General features: G+C 43.5%; 1 protein-coding gene across 1 annotated transcript; it reads right to left on the minus strand.

Annotated features, from left to right (window-relative positions):
* Nucleotides 1-988: 988 nt before the first annotated feature.
* LOC138816866 (flavin-containing monooxygenase 5-like) lies at nt 989-14,917 on the minus strand. The gene is made up of 8 exons (XM_070007028.1): nt 14,783-14,917; nt 13,873-14,061; nt 13,051-13,213; nt 11,571-11,713; nt 8,399-8,598; nt 6,453-6,808; nt 3,445-3,517; nt 989-1,505 (listed from the first exon to the last, which is right to left on the minus strand). Exons 1-8 carry the CDS (start codon nt 14,915-14,917, stop codon nt 1,160-1,162), a joined length of 1,605 nt encoding a protein of 534 aa, XP_069863129.1. The 3' UTR covers nt 989-1,159.
* Between the last annotated feature and the right edge of the window lie 2,219 nt (nt 14,918-17,136).

Consider the following 17,136-nt stretch of genomic DNA (forward strand, 5'->3'; position numbering starts at 1 on the left):
TGATGAACTATCATCATTATCTATTCAGCACAAATCACATGTCAAACATGCTAGACATGTAAAAGAAGACTCAAAGAGAACCTGAGAGCTGGATACTGGTGGCTCACATCTGTAATCAAAGCTATTCAGGAGGTTAGTATCTAAAGATTTCAGTTCAAAGACAGGCCATGAAGACAAATCCTAGAGACTCTATCACCAATTATCCAGCAAAGCCAGAGCAGAAATATATCTCAAGTAGTAGAATTGGTCAGCCTTGAGTGCAAAAGCTAAGGGACAGCACTCAGGCCCTGAGTTAAGTCCAAGTACCAGCACAAAATAGAAAGTGGGGAGGATGGAGGGGACGGAAGGGAGGAAGGAAGGGAGGGAGGGAGGGAAGGGAAAGAAAGGAAGGAAAAAAGGAAGGAAGAAAGACAGGGAAGAAAAGAAGGAAAATAGAGGAAAAAAGGAAAGAAGGAAGGAAGGAGGGAAGGAAGGAAGAAGAAAAGGAGGGCAAAGAAAGGAAGGATAAGATAAAAAAGAAAGAAAGACATCAGGAGACTGAGATCTTAGGATCACAGTTCAAAGCCAGCCCAGGCAGGAAAGTCTATGAGATTCTTACCTCCAATTAACAACCAGAAGACCGGAAGTGGTGCTGTGGTTCAAATGGAAGAACGCTTGCCTTGAGCTGTAGTAGTGCTCAGGCCCAGAGTTCAAGCCCCATGACCAACCAAAAAAAAAAAAAAAGAAAGAAAGGAAGAAAGAAAGAAAGAAAGAAAGAAAGAAAGAAAGAAAGAAAGAAAGAAAGAAAGAAAGAAAGAAAGAAAGAAAGAAAGAAAGAAAGAAAGAAAGAAAGAAAGAAAGAAAGAAAGGAAGGAAGGAAGGAAGGAAGGAAGGAAGGAAGGAAAAAAGAAAGGAAAAAAGAAAGGAAAAAAGAAAAGGAGAGAAAACCTGATCTCACAGTCTAGAACCTGCCACAGGAAAAAGTGATAGATAAAAAGGAGAAGGGAGATGAACTAGTAGAAATGAAAGATAGACTTCACTGTATGGGAAAAGGAAGAGGATTAATGCTTGTGGAAGAGAAATGAAGGTTGGTGTTTGGGCAATATGAAACTGAGCGTTCAGTCTTGTCAGGGGACCTGAAGGCATCTCTGGTGAAGCTAGAGCTTTGACCACAGTCCATCTAAAAATAAGCCATAATGACAGCAAAGAGAAGCACCGCTAGAATGAATCTGCTCATGGTTATCACTGAGGATGAAGAGTGACTCCTTTCCACTGCTCTGGTCATCAGAGGCTTTCGTACTCGATCGTCTGTGGTTAAGATCGTTTCTCGAGCTCGGTCCCACTTTCCAGGACCCTGGAGACGGTACTGGACAGGAGTGCAGGGTCCAAATAGGACCTTTAGTGCTAGCCTGGGGTCAGTGAAGGCCAGAGACCAAAGGTCGGGCCTGACACCCACACACTCAGCCATCTCTTCCATGGTATCTACGTAGTCTCCTTGAATGGTGTGGCGCTGGCTGTCCACATACCTGAAGGAGAGAAGACAGAAGCCTTGAACTATCAACAATTCAACCAACCATCCAGCCAACCAACCAATCAGTGCTCTTTGAATATCTGCTGGTTGACTTGATTTTGGACAAGGAACTGTGGAAACTACAGAAGCCAGTTGTCACCACTTTTAAGGATCTTATGATGGACAAGAGGAGATAAGAGAGACAGATGAAACAGGAGGAAACAAGGCTTTTGGCCCATTCTATGGGTTTTGAATGCTATGTAGAAATGATAAAGAGAGTATAGTTAAAAGAGAGCTACCATAGGTCCTACAAGGATAAGACAAAAACAAAGAAGAGTATTCAAAGTCAGGTGAACAAAGGAGAGCTGGCTCATGCCTATAATACTAGCAACTTGGAAGGCTGAGATCTGAGGATTGCAGTTCAAAGCCAGACTGGGCAGGAAAGTTGGTGAGAATCAGATCTCCAATTGACCACAAAACAGCCACAAGTGTAGAGCTCAAGTGTAGAGCACCAGCTTTGAGCAGAAAAAGCCAAGTGAGAGCCTGAGGCCCTGAGTTCAAGCCCCACTCCTGACCCCCATCAACTAAAAGTCAGGGGAGCTACAAAGTGAAGGGTGGGCAACATGGACATAGAATATGAGCGTAGAACATTTGTAGGTGTTGACTATGCACTGGACGGCAAAACCAAACACAGAAGAGCCAGCCCAGCACATCCAGATGCAGAAAGCTGGGCAAAAGGTTTTCTGGCATGAGATCTTGAATTGTTTTATGAGTCAATGACAGGGGCGGGAGTGTCCGCAGAGCAGGCCCTCCAAGGCCAAGGTAAACTTGGAAGCCTGAAAGAAAGTGGGGGATGACTTATTCTACAAGCGTATATAATAGTTATAATAGTTATATCAAGGGCATAGTTATATCAAGTTATATCAGGTATAATAGTTATATCAAGTGCAGATTTGTAGCGCTAAGAGGACATTTTATAGGTAGAAATGTGCTTAACAGGGAAGGAATGTGATTTGGGAGATAATCAGAGACCTCCTTCCCTCCCTCCCTTGTTTCCTTCCTTCCTTTCTTCCTTCCTTCCTTCCTTCCTTCCTTCCTTCTTTCCTTCCCCCCTTCTCTCTCTCTCTCTCTCTCTCTTTCTCTCTCTCTCTCTCATATAGTACTGGGGTCTGAACTCAGGGCCTTATGCTCTCACTTAGCTTTTTCTATCAAGACTGGCACTTTGCCATTTGTGTCACATCTCTTTTTTGCATTTTCCTCATTAATTATCAAAAAGTAAGGAGACTAGGTCTATCTTTCCCCTAGATTATCGGCTCTTGATTCCCCAATTGTTTCACTTGATGATTTGCTTTTCTATTAGGTTTAATTGTCCTCATCTGGTTTGCTTTGCTTATGTCTAACACTTTTGTTAGGTTTGATTCCATATGCCTTGTGTGGTTTTAGCCTATGTAAGTTTTGGGCTAGCTGCATTTATGGCTGCTTTTGTTGTTTGTTTTTTTTTTGGGGTCCGGTCGCGGGGCCTGAACTCTGGGCCTGGGTGCTGTCCCTCAGCTCTTCAGCTCAAGGCTAGCGCTCTACCACTTGAGCCACAGCGCTACTTCTGGCTTTTTTTTTTCTTTTTGCTTATGTGGTGCTGAGGAATTGAACCCAGGGCCTCAGGCATGCAAGGCAAGCGCTCTACCACTGAGCCACCTTCCCAGCCCCAATGGCTGCTGTTTTTTGAGACACGAGTCTACCAGTAGTCCTCTGGCTCTCCAATAAAGACTCATAATTCGGCCTTTTAAGTGGTGGCTTCTCTGTTTCTTTATAACACCAATAAGATGATCTCATGGACTTTTCTGCCCAGGCTTTGAACTGTGATCCTCAGATTTCAGTCTCCTGAGTAGCTAGAATTACAGACATGAGCCGCCAGTACCTAACCTGTAATCCTACATTTTCCTCAGAAGTTTCTTTACCTTTTTGCCATTTCCACTTGAGTCTTAATTATTTCTGCCATCATTTCGCTTTTGGGGGGCAATTTCTTTAGCCCTAAAGAGAAAAATGAAATTCTGACATATACAATTTCCTGGGGAGGAACAATGACCCATTTAACAATTAGTACACTGTAGAGAATTTTAAAAATAACAGATACTTTTCTGTAATCAAGGAGATTATAGTTTACTTGATCACCTTATCCTATCACGACTGAAATATGAGATAAGTTGAGCAATGACCCCAAATCTAAATTTCTTTCTGTGTGTGTGTGTGTGTGTGTGTGTGTGTGTGTGCGCACGCACTCGTGCACATGTGTATGCATATGTCAGTACTGTAGTCTGAACTCATGGCCTTAAACTCTCACTTAGATTTTTCACTCTAGGCCTACCATTTGAACCAGAGCTCCATTTCCAGCTTTTTGCTGACTAAATGGAGATAAGAACTTTGTGTACTTTTCTGGCTGCACTTGTTTCAAACTTAGATCCTCAGATCTCCACATCGTGACTAGCCTGAGCTACAGGCCCAACAACAAGTGTTGTTGATTTTAACCATTGAGAAAGAAAATGAATTTATCAATCACGTTAGTACTAAGGTCAATGGAAGATAATCCTCCTCCTCTAAACCTTTTTACTTGATAAATGTTGGAAAGTAAGATCAAGAACAACTCTTATTGACAATCTTCCCAGATAAATTCTAGCACTGACATACAAATGTAGGAATTTCCATGGTAGGAATTTTATGCCAAAGACACAACTAGACAAACAGCCAATTGTATTTCAGTAAAAATAAAACAACAATAACTACCTTACAGTTAGCCTTATAACCACATATGTACGCTCCATGTCATGCAGAAACCTTTAGACACATCTGATTCATTTTTTTATTTTTTATTTTTTGGGTATGGTCATGGGGCCTGAACTCTGGGCCTGGGCACTGTCCCTCAGCTCTTCAGCTCAAGGCTAGCACTCTACCACTTGAGCCACAGCGCCACTTCCGGCTTTTATCTTTTTGCTTTTGTGGTGCTGAGGAATCGAACCCATGGTCTCAGGCATGCAAGGCAAGCGCTCTACCACTGAGCCACCTTCCCAGCCCCAAGACACATCTGATTCTTAAGTAGCATTCCATAGAACTCTGGATCCTTGAGTTTTGGAATGGGAGTACATCTTACCTAACAATACCACTAATACCCAGTGGTTGTCTCTTTCCTCCCTAAACATCTCTGGTCATTGAGATCTCATTACCTTCACAGGAGGTGATAGAATTGGCTGCTTTAGTTTTTGGAGCATTATTGTTCTCTGCTTTGCTGGTTGCCCTTTCTTAGGCACACCCAAGCACCATGCTGGTGTGCTCTCCTAAACCACAGGACTCCAAACTCAACTCTCAGACAGAGCCTTTTGAGCTGGGTTCTGGTGGCTCATGGCTATAATCCTCAGGGTATGAGACCTGAGGTTCAAAGCTAGCTCAGGTGGATAAATCTGAGAGACACTTCTCTCAACTTGACCAATGAAAAGCCGAGTAACAGTGGCTCACACCTTTATTAACCCTAGCTACTCAGGATGCTGAGAGCTGAGGATCATGGTTTGAAGCCAGCCTAGACAGGAAAATCTATGAGACTCTTATCTCTAATAAACTACAAAAAAAAAAAGCTGAAACTGGCATGGTGGCTCTAGGGCAGAGCGCTAGCCTTGATGAACACAGAGAAGCTCAGTGACAGAGCCCTGCCCTGAGTTCAAGCCCCAGGACTGGCAAATTAAAAAAAAAAAAAAGCCAGTAGAGATATGGCTCAAATGAAAAAGCACTGAATTCAAGCCCAGCAAAAAAGTAAATCAATCAATCAATAAATGCCTGTGCATTTCTCCTTATCTTATCATTTTAGCCAAGGAAAATATTACTTATATTTATAAATCAGGGCGGAAATGGGGAAATTAGATTGAGATTCATCACTGAGAATGCTCAAGAAACCCACTTTGGGATTTGATCTCCAAATTACTTCTCAAGCCAGAATCATAAGCCATTACATTATGGAAGAAGTGGTCCATCTTCTAGTGGTCAGAGGCAGATAACTCATTAATTCTGTAATCCTAGCAACTCAGGAGACTGAGATCCCAGCACTGTAGTTCAAAGCCAGCCTGGTCAGAAAAATACACAAGACTAATCTCCAATTAACCAGCAAAAAGCTGGAAATGAAGGCACAACTCAAGTGGAAGATAGCCCTCTACCATGAGCATAAAAAGCCAAGTGAGAACAAATGTGCATGGCCTTGAGTTCAACTCCAGTATTATCATAATGTGAAAAGCTAGATTTATTTGAAACTTTTAGAAGCCCAATCATTCTGCTGATGCACAGAGTCCACTATCTTAAACCAGTTTTCTTGTATATTCCTAGCTGAAGGAAGGACCATAGAAGGCAGAGAAGTAAGGAATTGAGAGATGAAGAGTCCACATTCTGGAATAGTCTATACCCAGGTCTTTAATTTTTGGTTGAAATTAGTTCACATCATGTTTTAGTATTTGATGTTATCTATATTAAAAGACTGGGTTTTTTTGCTTCATAAATAATACCAATTTTCTCCAATCTAGATTGTACATTGGAGTGATCCGGGTACCTCAGACTTAGGAAATGCACATTGCCAGGGATGGGATCAAATCATGCCTCCTTGGGAAAAATTTCCCAGCTGATGTTGGGATATGTACAAATGATTGATATAAATTGCTACTCTATATTAATATAGGTTGTTGGTTAATGAGACATTAACAATTTAAACGGTTAATACTTGTGTTAATAAATTATTCCTATAAATTGTTAATATTACCTATGAATCTAATTGTTTACTAAATTTTAAACAAATTTTAAACAAAAATTTTCAGTACTAATTTTGTGTTGAGTCTTAAAGTCATATAGACTGCCTCTAGCCATTTAAAAGGAAGTACACCAACATAACTAAACACATCACCAAATAACGAAGTAGTCAGTTTGTGTCTCCACTTACCTTTGAACACTTGGGTGGCCCAGCGTGCTTGGAGTTCTGCAATGGGCATGATGGCTCCCCAGGGCTGGATCAAGCCTATGATTGCAAGTGTTGGTTTTTCCAGGTGAGGAGGAAAAACTTTCTTATACAGGAAGACCTTATTTTTTTCCACTTTGACAGAATCATCCTTAAGAAAAGGAAAGGCAAAACTATAGCCTGTGGCAAAGATGACAACATCAATGTCTTCCTCCCTGGAGCCATCCTCAAATATGGCTGCTGTCTCTGTGAATTCCTTCACATTTCCTTTCACTTTCACCAGGCCGGAAATGATACGACTTGGCAGCTCACCATTTATCATGGCATCCTGACACAGAGCTCTGTGAGTGGTAAGAAGGATAAAGGGAAGGAGAAATGAGTGACCAAGAGAGAGAAATGAGGGACACAGAAAAGGAGAGAGGAAAACAGAAATCAGTACCATGGTTGGTGCCATTGACTCATGCCTGTAATCCTAGCTTGTCAAAAGGTTAAGATCTGAGGATCATGGTTTGAAGCCAGCCCAGCAGATATGTCTGTGAGACTGTTATGCCCAATTAACCAGCAAAAATCCAGAAGCAAGCCTGGTGCAGATGGCATATGCCTGGAATCCTAACTATTCAGGAGGCTGAGATTTGAGCACTGCAATTCAAAGCCAGCAAGAAAATCCATGAAACTCTTCTCTTCAATTAACTCTTGAAAAGCAGCACATGGTACAGTGCTAACATTAACATTGAGTATAAAAGCTCAGGAACAATGCTCAGGTCCTGAGTTCAAGCCCTAGACCCAGCACACATACACACAAAAAAGCCAGAAGCAAAGGTTTAGCTCAAGTTCCTGAGCACTATTTTTGAGCAAAAAGGCCAAGTGAGAGCTTGAGACCTTGTGTTTAAGCTCCAGTATTGACGTGTGCGCGTGTGCGCGCGCGCGCACACACACACACACACACACACACACACAAAATGAGTACCATGTCAACTCAATTCTGGTTGCTGAAGGTGATTAAACGCCACTGGTTCCCCTCAATCTGTCATGGAATTTGGGAAACATTGACTTTATACCAACTTGGCACAGATCAGAATCTCAAGGCCAAAGCTGGAGTATGGAGGCATGGAAAGGGAGGGCAGTAGAGGAGTGAAGGAAGAGTTTTATTTGAGCAGTGGCCATTTGAAAAGGCCATACACCAGTAGCTTTCACCTGCATATCAACAAGTCTGGCAGAGCTAGGTGATCAGCCTTCTATACAGTCCCATTTCCAGTTTCTGTCTCGTGTCTCTTCTCTCATGTTTAGGCATAGTACAATGCCTTGTTCACAGCATGATAGTGAATGCATGATGGAATGCCCACTATCACTTTTCCAGTTGTTGTTGGATATCACAGAGGAACTGATACGTGAGGAAATGATGGATGCCAAGGAGGATGGCAGATTGAAAGCAGAACCTCTAGAGGCGCACATCTTAGCTTTCTGTGTGTTTGACATGGTAGAAATCTGAGTTCAGGTTCTGGGGGTTTCTTTTTCCTTTTTTTGGTGGCACTAGGGTTTTGAACTCAGGGCCTCATGCTGGCTAGGCAAGTGCTCTACTGCTTGAGCCACTTCCCAGCCCTTTTTGCTTTAGACAGGGTGCTTTTGCACGGGGCAGTCATGGACTGTGATCCACCTATTTATACCTCCCTGTAGTTGGGATGACAGGCTCATGCCACTATACCAAGCTACATGTTGAGATGGGGTTTTGCTAACATTTTGCTTGGGTTGGTCTTGAAATGTGATCCTCCTGATCTCTGACTCTTGAGTAGCTGGGATTATATGCATAAACTCCCATACCTGGATGTGTAGTTTTTCTGTTTTTCTTTTAAATATGGACATTGTAGTTCAATTGATCATCCTGTCTGCCCAGGCCATCACCATGTCTCCCTCCTCTTGTTCTGAGAGCTTACCTATGTTTAGGTTTCAAGCCAAACATTTCGTGGTCAAATTGTTGGTTCATGCGCCTTTCCAAAAATGAATCTGCTACTGATAGACCGAAGATCTTTAACAAAAACACGTAAAATCGAGAGTTCATTTGCATGTCAAAGGGATATCCATTTTTGCCTACACGGCTGAAGATCCAAGCTCCTCTCCTGGTGCTGAGGAACACCTGCGACATGGGAGCAAGATTTGTTCTGTTATTCAGGCTCATAGTCTACCTAAAGCACTCTGGATTTATTGAAGATTAAATTCAAACTCACTCATCTAGCTTCCATGATCTTTGAAAAATTGTTTTGGTATTTTCCTTTTTAAGCACGAACCTTACAGCTAGAATGGTGGCTTGACTGTTCACAAATATGTTGTTGTTGTTTTGTCTGTGAAGAGCTTTGAACTCAGAATTTTGGCACTCTCCTTCAGCTCTTCTGCTCAAGGCTAGCGATTTACCACCATAAGTCATACCGCTACTTCTGGTTTTCTAGTGGTTAATTGGAGATAAGAGTCTCGTGGACTTTCCTGCCCTGGCTTGAAGCTGAGATCCTCAAGATCTCACCCTCCTGAGTGGCTCAGATTACAGACCTGAGCAACTGGTACCTGACAATGAATATGTCTTCAAAAGATCTGCAAATTCGCCTCTTACTCAACAATTCCTCTTGCTTCCTCATCCTTTTGTGATCCAGATCAAACCTTCTCCACCAGGGCACCAAGGATCTTTCCAGGCTGACAAATGTCTCTACATTGTCTGAAACTCCCTAGCACTCACTGCTGATGGAATTCATTAAAAATCATGGAACCCTCTGGGTCCTAGCTGATCATATCTGTAATCCTTTCTATGCAGGAGCCTATGAGCTGAGATCTGAGATCTAGTTTGAAGCTAGCCCAGTAAGCAAAGTCCATGAGGACTCTTATACCAATTAACCAGCAAAATGTTAGAAGTAGAGATATGGCTCAAGTGGTAGAGCCCAAGGCTGGAGTAAAAAAGCCAAGTAAGAGTGCAAATCCATGAGTTCAATCCCCAGGACTAGCATGAAACATTTTTTAAAAAATATTTTTTAAAATGTATAAAATAGTGACATAAAATAATACATCACAAGACTGTTGTGACAGTTAGTGTGGTGTTAAAAAAAATAAGTGTGGGGCTGGGAAGGTGGCTCAGTGGTAGAGCGCTTGCCTTGCATGCCTGAGCCCCTGGGTTCGCTTCCTCAGCACCACATAAGCAAAAAGAAAAAGCCGGAAGTGGCGCTGTGGCTCAAGTAGTAGAGCGCTAGCCTTGAGCTGAAGAGCTGATGGACAGTGCCCAGGCCCAGAGTTCAGGCCCCACAACCAGACCCCCACCCCCAAAAAAATAAGTGTTATATGGGAAGTACTGGCTCAATGCTAACTGGCTCTCATTCTTATGTCAGTTCCCATCTATGTCTTATTTAAAGCAAGGAATACCTGGGATGTTGTAAAAATCTATATAATCAATATAATCTTGGATGAAATGCATCTGAAAAGAGAGGGATATTTTCTCTTCCCAAAACTATTATTCCCCAAGAATTATACTAGAGTCCCCTGATACGTTGAGATGTATAGATCCACTGAAATTTATAAACAACTTCTCATATGACACAAAAGTGGGACCCCAGCAACCAAGCCTCTCCGGCCTGCGTGGGCATTGATGGTGCTGTTCCTGCTACCTGGGGACAGCTCTGCCATGCATTTTCCTGGGCCTCTCACAGACAAGGCTGCCTGGCCTCCATCCTCTTTGGATGCTTTCTTTCTTGGCAATCTACAGTACTTGGTGCTCAGTTGCTGTTCCTTTAGCACTGATCACTAACAAACCAGATGTGCCAGTGATATTAAAGAAGGCTCTTACATAGGTTCCCATACACAGTGTACAACCATCTAGCAGAACAACTATACACATTTTTATTCTTTCTCGTTTATATAATTCTTTCCTATCAAATATGTCTAGAGTTAATTCATGAGGTAACATGTAATTGCTTTTATGGAAATAGATGCCATTATTGATGAGCAGTTGTTATTGGTACACAGTTGCTATGTCTGCCTCATTTAAAAAGATTAGAGCATTTGCTTCTATTTGGAGAAAAGGGAGTAGTGGGGCTTCAGCACAAGGCCTCATGCTCTTTCCTGGCTTGAGTCTCATGCTTTATCACTGGAGTCATTTCTCCTCTTCTGTTTTTGACTAGTTAAATTGGAGACAAGAGTCTTGTGGACTTTTCTATTCTACCAGGGTTGGCTTCAAACCACTATCCTCAGATCTCAGCCTCCTGAGTAGCTGGAGTTACCAGTATAAGTATCATTGCTTTGCTTGCGCTTCTATTTAAAAAAGAAATAGTTTGAAGAATTTATCTTGTAGAGATGTACAGCATAATTCATGTAAGAACAATTTAACATTTATCTATTATTGTTAATCGAGTTAGAATTCAGTGAACACAAACCAAAATAAAATCATAGTGTGTCTTTGCCTAGCAATTTAGTGTGATGAGATTCTCTTTCCAGATGAAAATCTATGATACCGAAGCCAAACCAAAATGAACAAAAAGAAACCCAAGGTGATAGAAATAGTTCTAGAATGAACGTCACACTTTGTTACTTAACTATATGCAAAGCCAGCACAATGATTGACTACAATGTGAATGCTCATCATGTTCTTGGAAATATCAGATTGCTTCCCTTTTCCCACTTTGAGAACCAGAGGAAAATTCCCCCTGACCTAGAAATGGAAAGTTCTCACTGAGCTCTGTGTGCTGTCATTTACAGAACAGTGAGGCACTTCCAGGACCATTTGGCTGAACTGTGAAAATGACACCAGCCATTTCTCCCAGCCAGGGCATAGACCTCCACAGAGCCAAGCCTGAGGGGACCATGAAAGCCCTCTGCAGACATCAAGGAATCCTTCAGCGTAAGGCTACCTGAATGATAGAGAGAGACCTCCTGGTAGTTAGGGCTCCACCATCAGACACAATACCAATGTCAGAGTCAGAGAAGCCATACTCTGCCTGTTCTACTGGCACTGGGGTGGTAGGGAAGGGCTGCGTGCAGCTCTCCCTGCCCTTTGTGGGGTGCCCTTTGTGGGGTATGCTTCCCTTCCTTGATGAGGGTAAAGCAAAGTTAAGTCACACATTTCCTGATTCCAACCTGCTTGGCAGTGTGGCTGATCTCCACAGCCAGATCCCCTCCGGAATTTCCAATGCCAATGATGATGACTCTCTTCCCCTTGAACCCTGCGGGGTTCTTGTAGTCTCGACTGTGGAAGTATTGTCCCTGGAATCTCTCAATTCCTGCCAGACAAGGGAGAAGCATTATTGGGAGACATCCTATAGGATGGATGTCGTGTATCATCTCAGGAAGCTTCAAGCTTGGGTTTTCCATGTTCTTCTTTCTTTGGCTACTCTCTTGCCTTTCTGATTTTTTTTTTGTCAGTCATTGGGCTTGAACTCTGGGCCTGGGCGCTGTCCCTCTTCGGGTCTAGGCTAGCACTCTACCACTACAAACACAGCCCCACTTCTGGTTTTCTGAGTGGTTTATTGGAGATAAGAGTCTCCCGGCCTTTCTTGCCCAGGCTGGCTTTGAACCATGATTCTCAGATCTCAGCCTCCTGAGTAGCTAGGTGTGAGCCACTGGCGCCTGGCTCTTTCTGAATATCTTTTAAAGTATTTTCTGCTCTCCTTTTAGATTTTATTATTATTATTTTCTGCTCTCAGAGGAAGTGATTTCCTTATTACCAGTAGTTTGTATTTTGGCTTTTCAGGTCCACAGGTCACACAGCCTCAGAAATCCCCACTCTCTGGTCTTTTCATTCCCTGACATGTCTGTTCCCATTCCTCTTGTTTTGTTGCCTTCTTGCTCCCTTTGTGGCTTAAGGCTGTTACTCTACTACTTGAGCCACAACTGTGTTTCTATTATTTTGCAGGTTAACTGGAGAGAAGAGTCTCACAGATTGGTCTGCCTGGGCTGGCTCTGAACTGCGATCCTCAGGTCCCAGCCTCCTGAGAAAGTAGGATGACAGCTGTGAGCCCCCAGCGCCCAGTCCTGGACTCATTTCAATTCAGATGGCTACTCTGTATTGCACACTCTGACTGCACATACAATATGTATTAAAAATAAGAATCCAAGCCAAAGACTGTAATAATTCAATGCCTCAAGCTCTGATATCAACTAGAAACTCAATAGTTGTTGTTTTTTTCTTGTACCACTGAAAAATTCTTAATTGAAACTAAGGTTGCTCAATGGATTTTTTTTTTAACCTAAAGCCAATGTCAGATACTGGTGGCTCATGCCTGAACTCCTAGCTAGCTACTCAGGAGGCTGAGATCTGAAAATCATAGTTGGAACTCAGACTGGGAAGACAAAGCTAAGAAACTATTATCTCCAATTAACAACCAAAAAGCCAGAATTGGAGCTATGGCTCAAGTGGCAGAGCATTAACCTTGAACAAGAACACCAAGAAAGCCCTTAAGGCCCTAAGTTCACATCCCAGTACCAGCACACATACATCAATAGAACAAATGTCACGGGTTGCATTCAGTTTAAGACCTTTGCCCCCAAAGACAGGAATGAACACAACTCCTCAGGTCTGGGGTGGTTTCGAGCCTCCCTTCCCCGTCAGGTTACTCACCAGGAAAGCTGTCTAGGGGCAGGTGAGCATCAGTGTGGTGGCCTGTGCAAACCATCACTCCATCGAAGACCTCCACCTGCTCTGTCCCCTCACACTCGGTGACCACCTCCCACTGGCCCGACGTACAGAAGTCAGGCTGCTTCTTCACGCTGCACACGGCCGTCTGCAAAGTGACAGGCATGGGGGACTGCTGCCCTTGCTGTACAGCAGTTCCCACACCCTTACAGCCCCTGCCACTCCCTCTCACACCTGCAGAAGGCTGCTGTCACAGCCACCATGACACCACAGGCCCATGCGCAGACATTTGATTTGACAATCTGCAAGGGGAACTGATTTGGGGCTGATAGTAAGAAAACCTCTATGAGGCTAAGTACATTAGCTGCCAGGAAATGGGCAAGTTGCTAGGTCTCTTGTCTACACCTGAAGGCATTGAGCACTTGAAGGAAACTTTGGCCACATTCCATGCCATCTCCACACCCACTGACATCTTCTTACTCAGTGGTGAGCAATCGTGGCCAAGTTAGACAACCAGGAGATCTTAAAGTTCCTGTTCTATTAATTCCACTCATGCATTTCACTAACATCAAAATAGAATGCAACAGAAACACTCTAGCAGCTGGCTTTCTATGCCTGCACACAAAATATATGGAAGACCTTCCTGATTATTGTTCAGACACAGAGATGACAAGGAATAGAGCCTTGGCCTAGACAGGAGAGATCCAGGTGGGTTTCCAACCAATATCTACACAAAAGCCCTGACCAATGGAGTCACAGTTTTCATTTGAGAAATAACTTGAGATGCCCCACTAATCCCTAGCTGACCTTGAACCGGATATACTTGAGAAGGTCGAATTCTTTGGCATACATTCGGAAGTACTCCAGGACTTGGGAGTTGTGCATGAAGTTGGGGAAATGGTCTGGAACGGGGAAGTCGCTGAAGCACATCATCTCCTTAGAGGTGTTGATAACCACTGACTGGTAAATACTGGCCCTGCCTTGCTCAGGGTTTTCCTGCATTAAACAAGAAGCAAACAGGCCAACTTGAGAATTCATGATTTATAAATAATGAGTAAACATTTGGAAAAGCTTCCTAAATAAATTGCCCAGCAAACAAGTAAACAAGTAGTACACACACACACACACACACACACACACACACACACACACACACACACACACACACACACACACACACACACACCACATGTACAGAATGAATAAAACCATGAAAGGATATCAGGTGCTTTCTGTCATCTTCCAAAGACAAAGAACTTTGGATTTCTGGAGAGAATGAAAGTTCAGAGCAAACAAAACAATTGGATTTTATATTCTCTGATGATCCTCCAAAATGTCAAGATGAGGAGGCCTGTCATGGAATCATCTAAAGTTGTAACATTTAATGGGAAAAACAATAATATCCAAGATTGAAAGAGAGGGATTCCTGGAAGGATGTTTGAACAAATAGAAAACAATCCTTGCACATTAAAAAAAAAAGAATAGGGTTTATTTTAGTATCACAGGGCTCAAGTAGTAAGAAACACTTCAAGAAAAGGACAGAGAGAAGGGGAGGGAGGGGGGAGGGAGAAGAGAGAGAAATAGAGAGCTGAGGGTGGCTGATCCAGGCCCCCCGGGCTGAATTCTAACAGCTCCAGTTGTGAATCCCGGACCAGAAGAGACGACCTGTTTCCCCCAGGCCCTTGGCCAGGCACAGGCAGGATTGGATGCCCCATACCTGGAACCTCCAGAGTCCCCCGAGGTCGCCTGTCCTCTCAAAGCAGACAGGGTCCAGCCCTGACTCCAGGCAGCTCTTGATGGAGGCAAGCCCGCTGGCACCCGCACCGATCACCGCAATTCTTTTCTGGGCCATGGTGCCCAGGTCTCTGTGGCCAGGCGCGGTCAGTCTCCCTGGAAGAAGACACACAGTGCACACACGGATGGATGGACACTTCTCAAGGCAGACGTTGGCCCTGGCAGCCCCGGATAAGAGAAGAATTCTGGGGGTAACCTGGTCCAGGTCTCAGGGGCTGGGCTGGGGCAGAGGAGAGAGATAGCACAGGGCTGGCAGGGGCAGGGTTAGTGAGGCACTACACCTTGCATCTGTATGCAGGTCCGGTCACTCCTATAAGGAAACACCCATCCACTTCTCAGCACCCTTCCTGCCACGCCTACTCCAGTGGAGTCTGCTTAGCATGGGAAACCAGCTTTCAGACCGGAGAATGGGGCTTCAGAGACCTATCTCTGAGTATTGGGACTTCACCGAAGTCTACCTCAGAGAATGGGGCTTTACAGAGACCTATCTCAGAGTTTTGGGACTTCGCCGAAGTCTACCTCGGAGAATAGGGCTTCTAAGAGGCCTACTCCTGGAAAGGCTGACAAACCCCTGGGAAAGATGTGTTTCTGTTCTTGCTTTTCTTTTCTTCACTGCATAAGAGTGCCTATTAATCTTTTACTGTTTCTACTGCTCTTTGTACTTACTCATTGTCAACGTTCCCTTATTCAAAGCTCTTTCTTTTTTTTTTAATTTTTTTATTGTAAAGATACTGAGAAGCATGAGATATATATAACCAGATAGACCTGTATTTGCCATTTTGTATTAGACCGGTATTTACCATTTTGTACTTTCTTTAACTTGCCTTTCTGCTTCTGTACACATGCTTGCTAAACCTTGAAGAGTGCAGCTGCTATTCTACCCGCCCTTGAGCCCCTGACACTCCTGGATCTGGAGCTGAAATTAACGACCCTCTGGTAGGGAGTACCTGACAAAGTACCTGATACATTCCAGACCACTTTCTCTGGGCCTAGGATCGGAGATAGTTGCTGCCCGGCAACCACTTCCCCTGGGTCAGGGTCAGAGATAGTGGCCATCTGGCAACCACTTCTCCTAAATTACCCTAGAAGTACTGTCTAATTAGTTTAGAGCACAATAGCTCACTAAGGCTGACCAATTATTAGCCCCAGCCCTTTTCCCGCTTTGTACTGTGCCAATCATCTGCTAGAATTATGATTTAAATTTCCCGCGTGGTGTATTGATTCATTGCCAATACATACTGAGGCCTTACCCCTACCAAAGAACATATAAAAGGTGCTGTAACCCTGTGCTGGGGGCCTCTCTCTGCACTCGGACATCAGTGCACAGAGGGGTCCGTGCTCGAGCTCGTCAATAAATGACTCATTGCCGCTTGCATTGATCTTTGGTCTCTGGTGGTCTTTTTAGGCGCTTCAAGTCTCTGGGCATTACAATACTATACAGAGGGTTACAGTTACATGAGTGAGGTAATGAGTACACTTCCTCTTGAACATTGTTACCCCCTCCATTGTTTTCCCCCTACCATCCCCTCCCTCCCTCCCTTCCCCGAGGTTCTTTTTTTTTTTATTGTGATTCAGTGATTACATAATTTCCGGAAATTCACAGTATTGTGGAATAATGATGCTCATTTAAAGTCACAAGTTCATTCTAACTTTCCTGGAGCAAATTGTCTATCACAGTCTGTAATATATAACAGTGCTCACATGTGATCACATATATGTGATCAGCAGCATGGGGATATTTGGTAGTGGTTCAACCAGATGAGTGGGAGTTCTTTGTTTCTTAAGTCCTGTTAGTTTTGTCATATCACCTAACATTTTGGATTTAGCATCCACTTATCAGGGAGACCATGTACTGTTTGTCTCTTCGTTCTTGGCTTGCCTCGCTCAACATGATTCCTTCTAGCTCCATCCATTTCGCTGCAAATGCCATTATTTTGTCATTTCTAATGGCTGCATAATATTCCATTGTGTATAGATACCACAATTTTTGGATCCATTCATCTGTGGTGGGACAGCTAGGTTGTTTCCATATCCTAGCTATTGTGAACAGTGCTGCAATAAACATGGAGGTGCACGTGTCCTTGTATATTGTTTCCTGTTGTTCAAGGTAGATGCCTAGAAGTGGTATGACTGGGTCGTAAGGGAGGTCAATCTTTAGCTTTCTCAGGACCCTCCAGACTGCTTTCCAAAGTGGTTGTATAAGTGTACATTCCCACCAGCAGTGTAATAGGGTTCCTCGTTCTCCACATCCCCTCCAGCATTTGTCGTTGGCTGATT

Source organism: Dipodomys merriami, unplaced genomic scaffold (assembly GCF_024711535.1).
Source record: "Dipodomys merriami isolate MVZ:Mamm:240054 unplaced genomic scaffold, mDipMer1.0.p SCAF_7, whole genome shotgun sequence".
Taxonomy (NCBI): Eukaryota; Metazoa; Chordata; class Mammalia; order Rodentia; family Heteromyidae; genus Dipodomys; species Dipodomys merriami.

Excerpts from the sequence above, each read along its gene's own strand:
- LOC138816866 (XM_070007028.1), bottom strand. The coding sequence starts at position 14,917 with ATGGCCCAGAAAAGAATTGCGGTGATCGGTGCGGGTGCCAGCGGGCTT. Across the intron at positions 13,214-13,872 it reads TCAAGTATATCCGGTTCAAG|ACGGCCGTGTGCAGCGTGAA; the intron begins GTCAGCTAGGGA and ends GTCACTTTGCAG. Across the intron at positions 3,518-6,452 it reads GGCCACCCAAGTGTTCAAAG|GGCTAAAGAAATTGCCCCCC; the intron begins GTAAGTGGAGAC and ends TTTTCTCTTTAG.